General features: G+C 46.5%; 1 protein-coding gene across 4 annotated transcripts in view; it reads left to right on the forward strand.

Moving 5' to 3' along the window:
* Window positions 1–5,017: 5,017 nt before the first annotated feature.
* prkcaa (protein kinase C, alpha, a) overlaps window positions 5,018–15,176 on the forward strand; it is a 69,861-nt gene continuing 59,702 nt past the window's right edge. For 3 of the 4 annotated variants that reach the window (XM_055507539.1, XM_029135925.3, XM_055507540.1), the window contains exons 1-2: window positions 5,018–5,384; window positions 6,821–6,852. In XM_055507539.1, the coding sequence (XP_055363514.1) occupies window positions 5,218–5,384; window positions 6,821–6,852 (199 nt within the window). In that variant the 5' untranslated portion in view covers window positions 5,018–5,217. The remainder of the gene's footprint in view (window positions 5,385–6,820; window positions 6,853–15,176) is intronic. The other variant, XM_029136765.3, reaches the window with a different exon arrangement.

Here is a 15,176-nt window from a genome sequence, read left to right on the forward strand (position 1 = left end):
TTGCATTAAGTATTGACTTTAGTTGTTGGTATTCTAAGAAATTGGCACTAGTGATTTCATAGTGAGACACTAGTTCTTCAAAAGAGGTAAACTTGTCTCTTGTGAAAACATGTTTCAGATGTGTTATCCCTTTGATATGCCAAGTTGGAAAGTGTATTGCCTTTTTGTTTTGTATGATGTCTGGATTGTTCCAGAGAGGTGTGTTTTGGCAAAGAGTAAGCGAAGACCCATTAATTTTAAGAAACTCCCACCAGGCTTGCAGAGATGCTTTTATGCTAATGTTCTGGTAACAACTATGATGTTTGATTTTGGTGCTGATAAAGGGCAGATCTGCAACTTTAATATTTCCACAAAATGTTTGTTCAATGTCTATCCAGGAGGAGTCTGCTGGCATGGATTTTATCCATTTGTGGACATGGTTCAGTCTATTGGCAAGAAAATAGTGGTGGAAGTTAGGTAGTTCTAGGCCGCCGCAGCGTCTGGATTTTTGAAGAGTTTTTAAACTAATTCGTGGTGGCTTGGTTTTCCACAAAAACTGTGAGATGTAGGAGTCTAATGTCTTAAACCACGCCTGGGCTGGCTGAGTTGGAATCATTGAAAATATGTAATTAATTTTTGGCAGGATCATCATTTTTATGGTGGCAATTCTTCCCATAAGTGAAATGGGTAAGGACTGCCATCTTTTGAGGTTGGCTTCTATTTGTTTTAATAGTGGATTGTAGTTTAGATCAATAAGCTCTGATAGCCTAGACGACAATTCAATGCCCAAGTATTTAATGTTTCCTGAATGGAGTGTGGTAGAGGAGATGTTAGTCACCTTAAGGTTAAGTGGTAGCACTATAGATTTGGTCCAGTTAATAGAGTACTCTGAAAGTCCTGAGAATTCATCTATGAGGCTGATAGTTGTAGGAAGAGACGTCTGTGGCTCAAGGAGAAACAGTAACACATCGTCAGCATATAAACTTATTTTATGATTTACTGATTTGGTCGATATTCCAGTAATTCCTTCATGCTGTCTTATTGCTGCGGCTAGAGGTTCAATAAATATTGCAAATAGTGATGGGGACAGTGGGCAGCCCTGTCTTGTCCCTCTATGCAGATTAAACCTTGGTGAGATCTGGTTGTTTGTTCTGACTGCAGCGTTTGCTGAGTTGTATAATATTTGGATCCAGTCTATGAATGTTTCCCCAATGCCGAATTTGTGCAGAGTGGCTAAAAGAAATTTCCAGTTTACTCTATCGAAAGCTTTTTCTGCATCTAAGGAGACGATGGCTGTCTCTAGTTTATGGATGGTGACATAATCAATTAAATTAATTAGTCTGTTCATATTGTTTGTTGACTGTCTACCTTTAATGAAGCCTGTTTGATCAGAGTGAATTATATATGGAGTGATTTTTTCTAGTCTTCTAGCAAGTGCTTTACACACTATTTTTAGATCTACATTTATTAGTGAAATTGGTCTATAACTCGATGGGAGTGTAGGGTCTTTCCCTGGTTTTTGGAGCAGGCTTATGAAGGCAGAATTCATATTTGTGGGTAATGAATGTTGTTGTTTAATTTCAGCTAACATTTTGTAAAAGCTGGGTGCCAGCATGGACCAGAACTCTTTATAAAATTCAGTTGGGAATCCATCTGGTCCTGGAGCTTTTTTATTGGGCATCTCCTGCAGAGCTTCATGTAGTTCTGCCAAAGATAACAATGAGTCTAGAGTTGTAGATTGTTCTTCATTTAGCTTTGGCAGTTCTAGTTTATTCAGAAACGCCTCTATGGCTGAGGTGGGTGGATCTATTTGGGACGTATATAACTCTTGGTAAAAGTTTTTAAAGGTATCATTTATTTCATGGGGATCACGAGTAATGTTGCCTACCTTATTAGTTATTGAATGGATGATTTGTTTCTCTTTATTATTTTTTAATTGGTTAGCTAGAAATTTACCACATTTATTAGCATGGTCAAAATTCTCCCAGCGTAATTGGTCTATCTGAAACTGAGTTTTGCAATCAATTATATTATTTAATTTCAGCTTTAGATTCTTTAGGTCTTCTAGGACATCATTGGTTGGAGAGGCTGCATATTTAATCTCTAGAGATTTTATTTTTTGCTCTAATTCTAATTCAAGTAACATGTCCTTTTTTTTCTTGTGTGATGAATATGAAATAATTCTACCGCGCATAACTGCCTTCCCAGTCTCCCAAAGAACACAGGGTGAGATTTCCGGTGTATCGTTGATTTCTATAAAGGTTTTCCATTCTCTCCTGACATAACTGATGAAGTCTTGATCATTGAGTAATGATGTATTAAACCTCCAATTCCTGGTTGATGGTGTGGCTGTCTTAATCATCGAAATGGACATTGGTGCATGATCACTGATTGTGATAGAGTGAATATTGGTGTCAGAGACATCTTGTAAGACTGAGTTATTTACTAAAATATAATCTATACGGGAGTGAGAGTGGTGAACTGGCGAGAAAAAGGTATATTCCCTGGATGTAGGATGAAGAGAACGCCATGTGTCACAGAGACCAAAGTCATCCATGTACTGTTTTAAGGTCTGTACTGATTGCCAGTTCCTGTTGCTCACAGCTTTGCTTAGCCTGTCCAACTCTGGGTTAAATACTAAATTAAAGTCCCCTCCTACTATAAGTTTGGAACCAGAGTGAGCAGACAGTGATGTGAAGAAGCTGTGAAAGAAAGAGGGGTCGTCAGCATTAGGGCCATACACATTAGCTATGCAATATTCAATGTTTCCTATCAAGATATTAATGATTATATATCTCCCTTCTGGATCTACAATGGTATCGTTATGCGTAAAGTTAATCTTTTATTTATCAGGATGGCGACCCCTCTTTGTTTAGAATTGTAACCGGCTAAGTAAGCATGTGGGAACTCTGCTGATGCCAGAGTGTAATTTATAATTTTGGGAATATGAGTTTCCTGTAGTAAAACAATGTCTGCTTGTAGGGTTTTCAAATGGTTAAATATTTTAAATCGTTTCTCCTTCTTATTGATTCCACGTACATTCCAAGTGACAATCTTCAGTGGTGTCATATCTTACCTGACTGCTGTGGATCACTAGTCTTGTGTGTATGTAGTGTGACAGACTTTAGGTGTGTGGCTAACCTTAAGTACCTGTGTATTCTGAGTTGTGTGTTATCTATGTATGTGCACGTGATTCCCCTGTGCAGTAGATGTTTGTGTGTGGCTGCTGGAGGGCTACATAGCTGGCTGACTACGTGGAAGAAGAATCGAGGAAAGAAGGATGTACACAGTGTGGAGTGAAAGTAGGTGAAGGAAAAAGAGTAAAGGGAAGGAAAATTAAAGTGAAAGGAAAGTGGGTGATTACGTATGGTGAGCGCTTTGCAAAGTGAGTGAGTGAGTGACATTAGAATGACAATAAACATTTATATGAAACATCTGCGAGAGAACGAGTTTGAATACTGGATGTAAAGTTATAACACATAGTTGCATTACATCTATTGTTTTTTTTTAACAAACCTTATACATTAAACCATTGTTTTTACATACCACCTGCTAGTACAGCCACGGAGTTGCTTCCCGGTCCCGGTAGAGCTCTCCGTTGACGTACAGTTTGTCGACGCTGATGACGGCCCTGCAGCCTTCTGCCATGAACCTCTTACGGATGGGGAACAGTCGGCGGCGGCGGTCGAGGATCTCCTTGGGGAACTGGTCGTTGACGCTGTAGTCGGTTCCCTTCAGCTGTCTGCCCCGGCTCTTAACCAGTTCCTTCTGCTTAAAGTCATGAAACTTGGCAACGATGGGTCGAGGACGCTGGCCATCCGGTCGTCTTCCTCCTAGTCTATGCGAACGGTGGAACGCCATCTTGTCGACAACTTCCGCTGGGATCTTCATCTGTTGTTTAATGAAGTTTTTAATTGTGGTTTCCGTGTTTTCCTCCGCCTGTTCTGGAATCCCCGAGAACACCAGGTTGTCCCTCATGCTGCGGGCCTGCAGATCGATGATACCTTCTTTTATTTTTTTATTTTCGGCCGCTAGCTGAGCGACATCCTCCGTCAGGGACTGCACCGTTCCTTTCAGGGCCTCGTTCTCGGTGGCGAGAGAAATCACCTGCTGCTGGCTAAATTCCAGGGAGTCGCGGAGGGCCATAAACTCTTTGTGGAGGAGTTCCACTAGCGCCAGACGTGCGTCGAAACTTGTTATTTTTTTTTCGATGGACTCCAGGATGTCCGTGATGTTTTTGTCCGCCGAGCTAGCTCCAGGTGACTCAGGTGAGTCAGACGGACGGGAACGCTTGTTTGGAGCCGTCTCCTTTTTCCCCATTACCAGACGCTCGAAGCACTCGTCGATGTACTCGAAACTTTCTTCGATGTTATCCAGAATGGTAGGGTGGTTGATTATTTTCCGAAAAATGAGGTAGTTATTTATTTAAATTGGCGGATAGTTTGTCGCGCTGTTGTTTACTACCGGTGTCGCGCCGCCTTGTTGAATTTCTCGTGCTGTTCTCGCAGAGTCTCGCGTTCTCTCACAGCATCGCGTCTCCTCACCCCCTGATTTCCTGCTGTACCACCCTATATTCTTGAATCAGGGACCCCCCCCCCCCCCCCCCCCCCCCCCACACACACACACACACACACACAGACAGAGCAGCCTGTTGCGTCACATCAACCGGCAAAGCAGCGTCAAGTTACTCGAAGACAAAGGCACCACAGGCCGGAAGTTACAGGTCTTTCAAATCTAAATCAGGGCACACGGAAAGCGATCATGCTGAATATGATTTAAATGACGGCTCCACAGGTTTGACTATAATACTGCGTCTGAGATTGAAAAATAAGCAGATGCAAGAATACAACAAAAACACCTGCTTATTTAATATAATATGATGATGATTGAGTTATTGCCTTACTGACATTAACAACTGTTAGATACGTTGATTTTTCTAAAGTAACCAAGGTGGGAAACATTGCCTCTGCCACGGCCGCCGGGGAAAGGATGCTTTTACTTTGAAGGAGGGGCCGGATGTGACCCTTTCGCGGCGCGCCTAGCTTGACAACGTGCCGAGCTGTCAGCGGAGCAGCCCAGCGGTGTCGACAGGCAGGGAAAGCCCTCAGACAGCGAGCACAGCGTCTCCAGCGCACACCGCCGCTCGCTCCCCGCTGGCCCCACACGGCTCTGCCTCTGCGTCCACACGGGCTCGTGAACTCCGCGAAGCCGCAGCGCTGCCCCGACCCTCCGCCGGACATGGCTGATGTGACTTCCAACGAGTCGTCCACCGCGGACGTCGCCAATCGGTTCGCGCGCAAGGGCGCCCTGAGGCAAAAGAACGTCCACGAAATCAAGAACCACAAATTCATAGCCAGGTTCTTCAAGCAGCCGACCTTCTGCAGCCACTGCACCGACTTCATCTGGTAAGCCCGCCGCCGCTCGCCTCCTCCACCTGGGCGCGCGACCGCCCGCCTGTTGCGCGTCGCGGACTTCAGCCTCGCGGGCTCCGCGCCGCGCCGCGCCGCGCCGCGCCGCGCCGCGCCGCGCCGCGCCGCTCATCCAGCGCAACTTCGGGCCAACTTTTACTCGCAAGCGCCGCCGCACATGGGATGCGCCCTTTCCCCCCCAGTGGAGCGAGGCAACATGGGCGATCGCAGGTCCTCGGGGTTGTCTCTGGTTTATTTCAGTCCAGGGAATCCCAGTTCGTCCAGATTTGACCCAGGCAGTCCCGAAATGGGAGGAGTCACGCTGTTGATGTTATTAGCGCAGCACTGAATATAATTACAGACTTGCATCATGTGCACTCGCAGTTCCACGATTATGGGTTTATATCCCGTTTGTGTCATGGAAAGGATCTTGTGCTTGTCATGTGGCTGAAGGAATAGGCCAGAATCCCTCTAACCTGAACTTGAACTGTGATCATCCACCAGTATCAGTCGTGGCAGGAAACTAAACTCCAGCTGTTTAAAGTCCATTTTTCTAGCCGTTGCCCCTGATTGACACATTGGTGCTGTGCTGATATGGAGAGTGGAGCTGGCTGAAGTCCCTGGATGGCTTCCGCGCGACACTTACCTGAGATATGAAGGCTTTCCACTTAAATCCACTGTGTGGTGGGGGCTGTGGGGGCTGAACAGGCTTCGCCGCCTCACGTGAGGGATGTAAACTTGCAGCCGCAGTCTGCTGTCTGGCGGATGGGAGTGGGATGTCAGACCTTTCATTGCCAGCGGCCTTTAACATTTCTGCACCAGAACCTGCGCCCAGTCTGTTCTGAAAGCTACAAACAAACCACTTGTTGATTATTAAGGTTTGTTTAGAGCCTGTATATTCAGGTTCATGAGGACCGGTTACTGCCTGTTATCATATAACATCCAAATAGCTGCACTCATGCTTATAATGCTATTATTGCATATTCACAGGTGGTTCTGACGGGTTCTTGGCTGCACTGTCGCCTTCCCCCATAGGATGAGGAACATGGTGCATGAGGACTGTGCTCTTTGAAATCATAAAGGGTGTTTCCTAAGCTGCTGATGTGACGTAGGGAGCACAGTACGCTCTTGTTTGTCCAATGGGTCATGTAGCGAAGCGTCAACATTTGGGTTTAATGACACCAAGGAGCGCCTTCAAGCGTGAAACACACAAAGTTGTCCACACACTTTTGGTTGTGTTATGTTCTGTTGCTTTGGTTGAGGAGAATAAATAATTAATAGGTTTGTCATTTAAACGTGTAGGAGCAGTCCTGTTGTTCAGTAATGCAACACCTTGTCTCTCTGGATTTGTTGTTTAATGCTTCTCCGTATAGAATAATGAAAACATTTGATTGACTTAACAACTATTTAATGCAACCTTTTCTCTTTCACAGGGGATTTGGAAAACAAGGATTCCAGTGCCAAGGTAAATAAAAACTGACCAACACCTGAGTAACACTTTTTAAAGCCCCTCTAGAGGGAAATGTGAAAAAAAAGAGGTGCTTCAAGCAGCTTAATGCATGATGAAAGTGTGTGTGTGTTTGTGTGTGTGTGTGTGTGTGTGTGTGTGTGTGTGTGTGTGTGTGTGTTTGTGTGTTTGTGTGTGTGTGTACTATTTTGCTACTTGACATAATTTGTTTACCCACAACGAGTGTCCCTGTGGTCAAATCATTAGAAACCTGTTCCAAATGTCAAACCTCCAGTAGAACCTCTACCTCCAGTGCTTCTTTTGATATCAGCACTGCTGTTCATGGTCTATGAGGGTTCTCTGAGTGATGCTTCTGCTCAGAACCGTCAACCAGTCTGGCAAAAAGGAAGTAAGTTGAGGCAAAAAGCGGAAGTTGAGGGAAAAAGGAAGGACAGGTGTTTTAGAGAGCAGGTGGAACAGAACGGGAAAATAAGAAGAAGCAGCGACTGTGCAAAGATGCTCACATGGAAGGTGGAGTCGCTATTAACCGGCCGGTGTCAGCTCCTCGCAACTCTCAGGATTCCTCATCTAATGTGGAAACTCCTGGACTTGCCAAAGTTTGACTCTCTGTAAGTGCCCAGGTAACAGTGCGGGTTCATTCTCATTCAGTTATAGATACTTTAATTTGGTCTCAGCGTGTTTATCAAAACTCAGTCTTCTGTATTTTCAGGTGCTTAGAACAAGGGGATGGTTTCTCCATTCAGTTCTATATGACGCTGAATCATAGAAAATGTAAATAACTGTAAATCAAATGAACAGCCTTGCATTTTGTAAAGTGTCATAAACACACACACACACACACACTTTCCCTATATGATATATGCAAAAGCAGATTGGATTGGGAAGATGAATACCATAATTTTAACAGGATAATTATTTGTCATCCTAAGCAAGTGTGACAGTAGCGTTGAAACACTGGCAGTATGACATTTAATGACTGGATTAGAATCTGTCCTCCCGACAGATTTCTGCTCGCAGAGCTGTTGAGCAGAAGATAAACACTTCTCCATGCAAGCCGTTTGATCCCAATGATTCAGAAGCTCCTCTCTCAGGAGCGTCAGAGTGAGTAAGACGCGCAGAGGTCTTCACTGAGGCATTACTCATGACACTAATACATTAGATGCTTCATAGCGCCTCGTCTGCCGGCGCCTTTGTCCGGGAGGCGTCCGCGTAAAAGCACACGCGCATTAACCTGTGTGCGCGCGTTAATCCATCCACTCGCCCTCGTCTGCGGCCTCCAGCGCGGGGGTGGGAGGCCGCGTGCTCCCCAGCCCGCCACCGCTCGCTCCCACTCGGGGCGACAGCGGCCCCGTCAATGAGTCAGTTCAAGGTGTCGGAGCGTTGACGGCTTCACATGTTTTTGCATGACCGCACACCATCAGGGCCGATGGTGCCGTCGGCGTTTGGCAAAAAACAAGCTTATCGTGCGCAAACAGCCCTCTGGAGACGTTTTTGTCACCTGCACCTCTGGAAGTCCTGGCCTCTCCCTTTTCTTCTGTCATAAAACCACGCGTGACCTGGTAAATAAATAATACCCGACGCCGATTGGTTCCTCGAAGAGCGAAAGGTCCCTCCTTTATAATATCTGCTTAGCCATCAATTATTAAACCTCCGCGCCCATAAAACCAGGGCGAGGGCCTCCAGCGGCGCCGGACGGGGGAGCCTCGCAGTCACCACTTGGAAATGACAGAGTGACGAGCGGGACGGTGGCATTTCTGTAACAAGAGTGACATTTTATTTTCAGTCCTGCAAATGTCCCCTCCGAGAATAGTGTGCGCCGCGCTGCATTGACACAGCACAGCGCCCGCTAATGATGCTTCCTGACTCAGGTCGACGGGGTCAGAGTTAGTTCATGGGATGTGATAGAGCAAATGCACATATGTTAAATAATGTGTATGCTGTTGACCCGTCCGCACCTACTGTGTCTGGGCTCGAGGCTTGTTTGGAAGCATCATATTCGCTTCAGGGAGCTAATATCGACAAGCCTGGGCTATTAATGTAGTTGACTGACAGCCCGTTGCATTTCATAATGGCTACTTCATCATTATGACACGCACGGGGATGAGAATGGACTGTATTACATCACTGAAATAGTTTGTAGTGTTGCATGTTTGCAGTCGCTGGGGTTTATTGAGTGCGTGTTAATCCATATATCCATGATGGCGGGGGTTTTGTTTGTGCGCTCTCACTTTCGATTTACTGCTGTTATAGCATGCGGAGTTCCGAGAAGCCGGACCAGCTGATCTCGAATATGTGATGAGAAGCATCGAGACGCCGGTTCGTCAGCCAATGGAACATAAACGTGCAACTGCAAGGAATTATAATTTTAGCTTTTAGTAGAAAATACCATAATGTGGGCGGTTTTGGCTCCTCGGGTGTGAATGTTTGCTGTAGTTTCCTTTAATAGTAAATGTAATATCTTTGTTTTGGGGGCTTTTGTTGAGACAAACATACAGCAAATCAAGCACAATTGTGTCATTCTCATATGTTTAGACCAAATCACTCATTTATTGAGTTAAAAAAAGGCTGTTTCGATGGAATCACATTCACATCACAGTTTATTCTAATTTTATTGCTACAAAGAACATTTATACTATATTGCATGTTTGCACCCTTCTCTATCTGTGGGCAGGGGAGTTTCTCATTTGGCTCGTTGCTCATTGTTTATGATGAACAGATTCATAATTATCCGGAGCTTTTGTCTCTTTTCACAGCTCTTTTTGGGTCAAGTGCCTTCTTCAAGCACATTCAATCCTTGCTCCAGTTGTTTAACGGCCGATATCGGCCGATGGAGACGAGGCTCTTCCACGGTGAAACATGCGCGGGCCCGGGAGGCGACAGCAGCGTGGACCGTTCCACCTGTAACCAGCCCGGCGCTGCTCATTTGATACCCGCTAGCCTTGTTTGATGTGCCACATCAAACAGCGATGGTGTCGAACCAATGATAACTAATACAAACGCTGAATCCCACTGGTGCGCAGCAGCTTCATTAGCCTCCCGCTGCGCATTGTTTGGACAGCGCTCAGTGCATCCTTGTGCACATCCGCGACGGTGTCCTCCCCGCCACGCTTCTGTTGACACTGCGGGGAACGGTAACCTCCCCGAACGTCCGTGTTCGCGCCCTGCGTGAGCTGTGTTTCTGCTGCGTCGCGGTGCTGCAGGCTGAGCGCTGCCAGAAGGCGGACGGCGCGTCAGAAAAGCAGAAACCCGGCCCAGAGGGAGAACGCACGCGCGGATTGACCCGCGTAACGTATAATCACGACTGCAGAGAGCAGGAGAAGATGCGGGGTTTAAATGCGCCGCTGCTTTGTGATTTATACACACGGATACACTGGTTTCGGCTTTTATTTCTCCTGCGGGCTCATAATAAAATCCATCTTTTCATGAGTGACGTACACGTTCGGCCTAGTAATATGTAAAATGCTTCAAATTAGATGGATTTTGCTCATTTTCCCTCCGGTTTTCTCTCAGTAGTGTGTTTTTTATTTACCCACATGAGCACGATACGGTGATGCGAGCTTTAAAAAACAAGGCCGGAGACAAACATGCCTTTTTTCAAAGTCACAAAGGCCGCATTTACTTCACTGCTGAGGTTCTCATGAGCCTCTGTCTCCCTCACACCTGTCAAACCGCAGACGACTCTCCTGCATCTGCCGCTTTATCTCCGCCGCCTTAGTGGCCGAGCCTTTGTCTGAGCCGTCATCTCTGTCCTCTCCCCCTCCGCTGTAAACCTCTGTACAAAGACTTAAATTCGTTGCTGACAGCTTTGATGCCGGCAGCTGAATCTCGTGGACTGCCGGCTGTTCCTTCTCTTTTCATCTCTGCCCATTCGTTTGTTTCCGTCATCTTTCATTAATTGAACGTGCAACTAGAAAACGGCCCCTTTTGCGCACACACACGCACACACACACACACACACACACACACACACACACACACACACACACACACACACACACACACACACACACACACACACACACACACACACACACACACACACACACAAGACATTAGTGGTCTCCTTCCTTCTCATGACGTTAAATGCAAGGCCACGCTCAGGGTTAAAATGTTCCAGCATCATCTTTGACGCTGTTCCGGCCCAAAGTCAAAGTCAGACATGGACATACGGGTCTGGGGGTTGTTTGAGCGGAGCAGAGATGAGGCGTTGTGCTGTACAGTGCGTGTGTGTGTTTATGAGACAACTATGGAAGGGTGCAGAGTTCAGCACACGCTATATTTAGAGGCGCTCCTCGGTCCCCTGAAGAGATACAGCGCTATGCATGAAGCTGGTTCTGTTTACAGCAGCACACATGGCCTGTCTTTTCAGATGGCCACTGGCTTTTGGAACTTGTTGAGCTGTTTTTTCTTTGTTTTTCTTTTCATTTCAGCAAACTAACCCACACTAAATTCCATCTTGCACAGATTTACAGAAGTGCCTGTTGTTCCGTACACTTAGCATTTTGTTTGACAAAAGTCATAATTTAAGCAGCAATATGCAACTTGATCTTGAGCTTTGAGACTTGACCTCTGCCAGGCCTGCATCTCCCTGCTCTGCTACGCAGCATCTGCTGCTTTTACTGCACCTCACCCACCAACTGACCGGAGGAAAGCAGCCTTAGGTGCCTACAGATTGATTAAAGCAGTTTGAACTGTGAGCTAGTGGTGTGGTTTGGAATTAAACAGAACTTCTGGCCTCAGACAAAGCTGAGCTGTAGATTTGCATTTGAATCAAAGCCTTGTAGAGCAAACACCCGTATCAGCCATAAATACCACTGTATCAATATTGGTGTGGTCACTTTGAAATGTGTGGAAAACATTCCTTGGACCATGATTGGCATTTGACTTGTCCACTCCTCCCAGTGCCTGTAAAGTGACACAAGTAGAGATACAGCTCTTAGACTATTATAACTACCGCTGCTGTGGTAAATCCCTGGCAATAAAACCGCTTAGTCCTAAAGCTTCCCCAGCTGTAAAAGGCTCACCACCCTGCACCCTGAATTCATGGTCACTATAGCTACTTTCTATTGACTCCAGTGCACAAGCCGTCTGATCAAAAGGCCATAAATACATTGAACCCTTTTCTTACACTCCTTTAAGTGGCGGTGCAGGCATATTACGTTGCGGGTCGTAGATATCCCACCAGCAGGTTCTGTCAAAGATGAGCAGCAGCCAAAGCGGCTGTGACGCGATTACTCTCAGGAACCTCATTAACCAAGCGCTCCTCATTCTGGCTCTGCCTGGTCAGCGCTCATTAGGCCTTCAGCTGGAGACAGCGGTAAATCGTCGGGTAATAACGGACGTGGGGGGGGGCGTCGTTAACCTACAACTATAAGTGCGTTTAAGTGGATGTAGAGCGTTTTGTTCCCAGGGTAATTGCGGAAATCGCAGCAAGCGCGATGAGCGTTGGGTTGGAGCCGTTTCCCCGCGGCGATGCGCGGGACGCAGCCGGATGGAGGCGGCCATGACAGGGGTGCCCCGACTGAATGGCTCCACAGTTACCTGCTATGCTGCTTCGACCGCAGGAAGGGCGAAGGCCAAATGGATGAACTGCGTTTTGTGTGTGGGCGTCCCGTTATTTTGGATCGCGTTTCACGCTGTTAATTACAAGCATGAATCTGCACCAGAGGGCTGATTAACTGTGAAGCGCTCCACAGGCGATAACGTTGATCTTAGTGTGGTTGTTGCTCAAGAGCATGTAGAGTGTTCGTGTGTTGCCTTTGACCAACTTTATTGTCCAGTTATGAAATAGACCATATAACCGCAATCAGTCGCTTTGAAGCTGGATGCTCAAAACATTACCCATAACTCTAATGCTTTTGACACACGAAGCAGCAAAGGAAAAAACAAAGACGAAGATTACCTTCTGTGCTCCCAGGACCTGGACGACGCGGTGATGCAGATCTTTCTCGCCTCTTAGCACAGGACGTCTGACTCGCGGGGGGGGGGGGCGCGTCCTCCGACACCTGCACGTCGTGAGATAATGGAGCCCGGTTCTGTCACGATGAAACCCAATCTGTTTCACAGCTCGATAAGGGGATTTTTGAGCGGGAAGGGGACGGAGCGAGCGGCCCCAGGTGGGAGCACATCTGTGTCCCTGTAGTCACGCTGAAGTCACATCAGCTTTTAATAATCAGGCTTTTCATGCAGGAGACGCAGACACATGTTAGAGTCATTTGGAAATGAAACGCGCCTCACCTTCTGTTTTACTGGTGTGACCCCTAAGTCATATCCTGTGTGCTTTGGAGCTTGTTCCGGGGTCTTTCCTCACATGTTTATTTTTTGTGGCGCTGTGTTCGCGCCTTCGTTGAGCGGCGAGCAGCTCCGTGTTGTGGCGTCTGCTCTGTGTTTGCTTCTCCTGGAGGAGGAAGTGTTTGGCAGCTCGGTCCTAATGGAATCAGGTTGAGAGCGTGCAGATGCAGCGTGGAAAGCCAAGTCTCATAGTCTCAGTTACATAGTGCTTCCTCCCTTGGCTTGTCATGTTATAGTTGATATTTATTGTTGCTAGTTTGACCGGGCTTCAGTAAAATACATATATTTCTCATGGGAAGATAATTCCTATTTCATTTTATATTTTTATGGCTGTAAAATATGGGGGAACCATAAACGCATCGTAGAATGAGACTTATTATTATGATTCTCAGGCCTGAGATGGATTGGAGTCATTTAGCAGCAAGTCATCAGCCTGTGTACTGTACAGGATAATGCGGCACAACTGTTTTGCATTTGCTTCTCTTCGCTAAGTTGCTTTCGCTACCCACACACATGCACCAGAGTTTCAGAGCTGTCTGGGTGTCGCTGGCAGTCGCGGACGTGTAGGAGCATAACTCAATCTGAGGCAAACTCGGGACGAATCAAAATGGCAGCGCGGTTACTCAGAGTCACGAGTGCTACCGGCTGAAACATCAACACAGGTTATGTCTGCGAGGACACAACCCGAAGGCACCCATTTGCGGTGGTTTTGATATTAAACGGACCTGGTGGGAGTCATAATGAAGGTTCAGTTCATTCATTTAGATGGGGAAAGCTGCATCTATGGTTTTAGTTTTAAATCCACTTTCGGGTAGTTGACGGCTATGTTTCGCGGGGGGACTTGGCGTCATGGTTACCTAACGTGAGCTTAACAGTGGCTTTTACGTCGTCAAACACTCATTCTGCCCTTTGTTGGAGTTTTCATTTTCTTGTAGTGAGCCCTCTGGCTGGGATTAACGTTTGGGCCTGATGTGAAGAGGAGGGAACAATCGTCCCCTGCACTTCTGAACTGATGAGGTAACATCAACGCCTTAGGAAGCCTACGTCGGTGCGATGGGCTGCTGCTCCGGCTGCAGCCGGGCTGTCCTACACGTAGCACAGACATCACGTTAGGAGGGTACAACCTTTAGCGGTGTTTTACATCCTTGACCGGTGACCGTGTGATGAGGTGTGCTCAGATCGTAGCGCTTCTCATGACTGTGAACTATTCCTGCAGGTGGGATATTAATAGAATTAATCAGGTTTAAAAGGCGACCTTGACATGAAGATAATCAAAGGTGGAGAAGCTGTTCAATGCCCCATCTACATCACAAACGTATCTTGATTAAACACACCCAGAGCTTTTACGTTCTTCCTCTGTAACTTGACCAACCCCCTCTTTGGTACATTACACTGCGGCTCATGGATTACAGGCCACAGAATAATCCAGAGGATCATTGGGGAATATCGTCGGCATCATCAACAGTAGTTACAGACGCTAAGCACATACGAGCATGTGCTCAGTCCATCCTGTGGGTTCAGGTTGTTCCTTCACCAGGAAGTACCTCCCCTGAAAAAAAGTTGTTAGTTTGTTTTGTGCTGTAGTTAATTGAACCCCAGTGGCCAGTAGTTGCAAAGGAGGAAGTAAAAGGTGGGTAAAGAGCAACAGTCTGGACACAAACATCTATTCCATAACCAAGCTAATTTTGTGCCTACATCCCTGATTAATGATCTTAACTGTGTGACTGTAACTACTAAGATGGTGATGTAGTGCATCTTGCTGCAAACATGTATATTACATAACTGGAGGACTCGCTGAAATGCAGGGAGGCTTATTGACACACATAAGCTCACGCACTTCATGTGGGCCTGTATGTCAACATCTGCTCGCACAAAGTGGAGCGATGGCTGTCAACATAATCAACTTAATACACGAGAGATTTTAATACACGACTTTACGTGTTGACGGTTGAGAGATGAGCAGCACATGATGTCTTTCTGCATTGGAGGTCCAGCTTATTATTGTTGCGGTCAAGTAACAGTGGTTCTCA

This window comes from Betta splendens, chromosome 1 (assembly GCF_900634795.4).
Source record: "Betta splendens chromosome 1, fBetSpl5.4, whole genome shotgun sequence".
In the NCBI taxonomy this organism is placed as follows: Eukaryota; Metazoa; Chordata; class Actinopteri; order Anabantiformes; family Osphronemidae; genus Betta; species Betta splendens.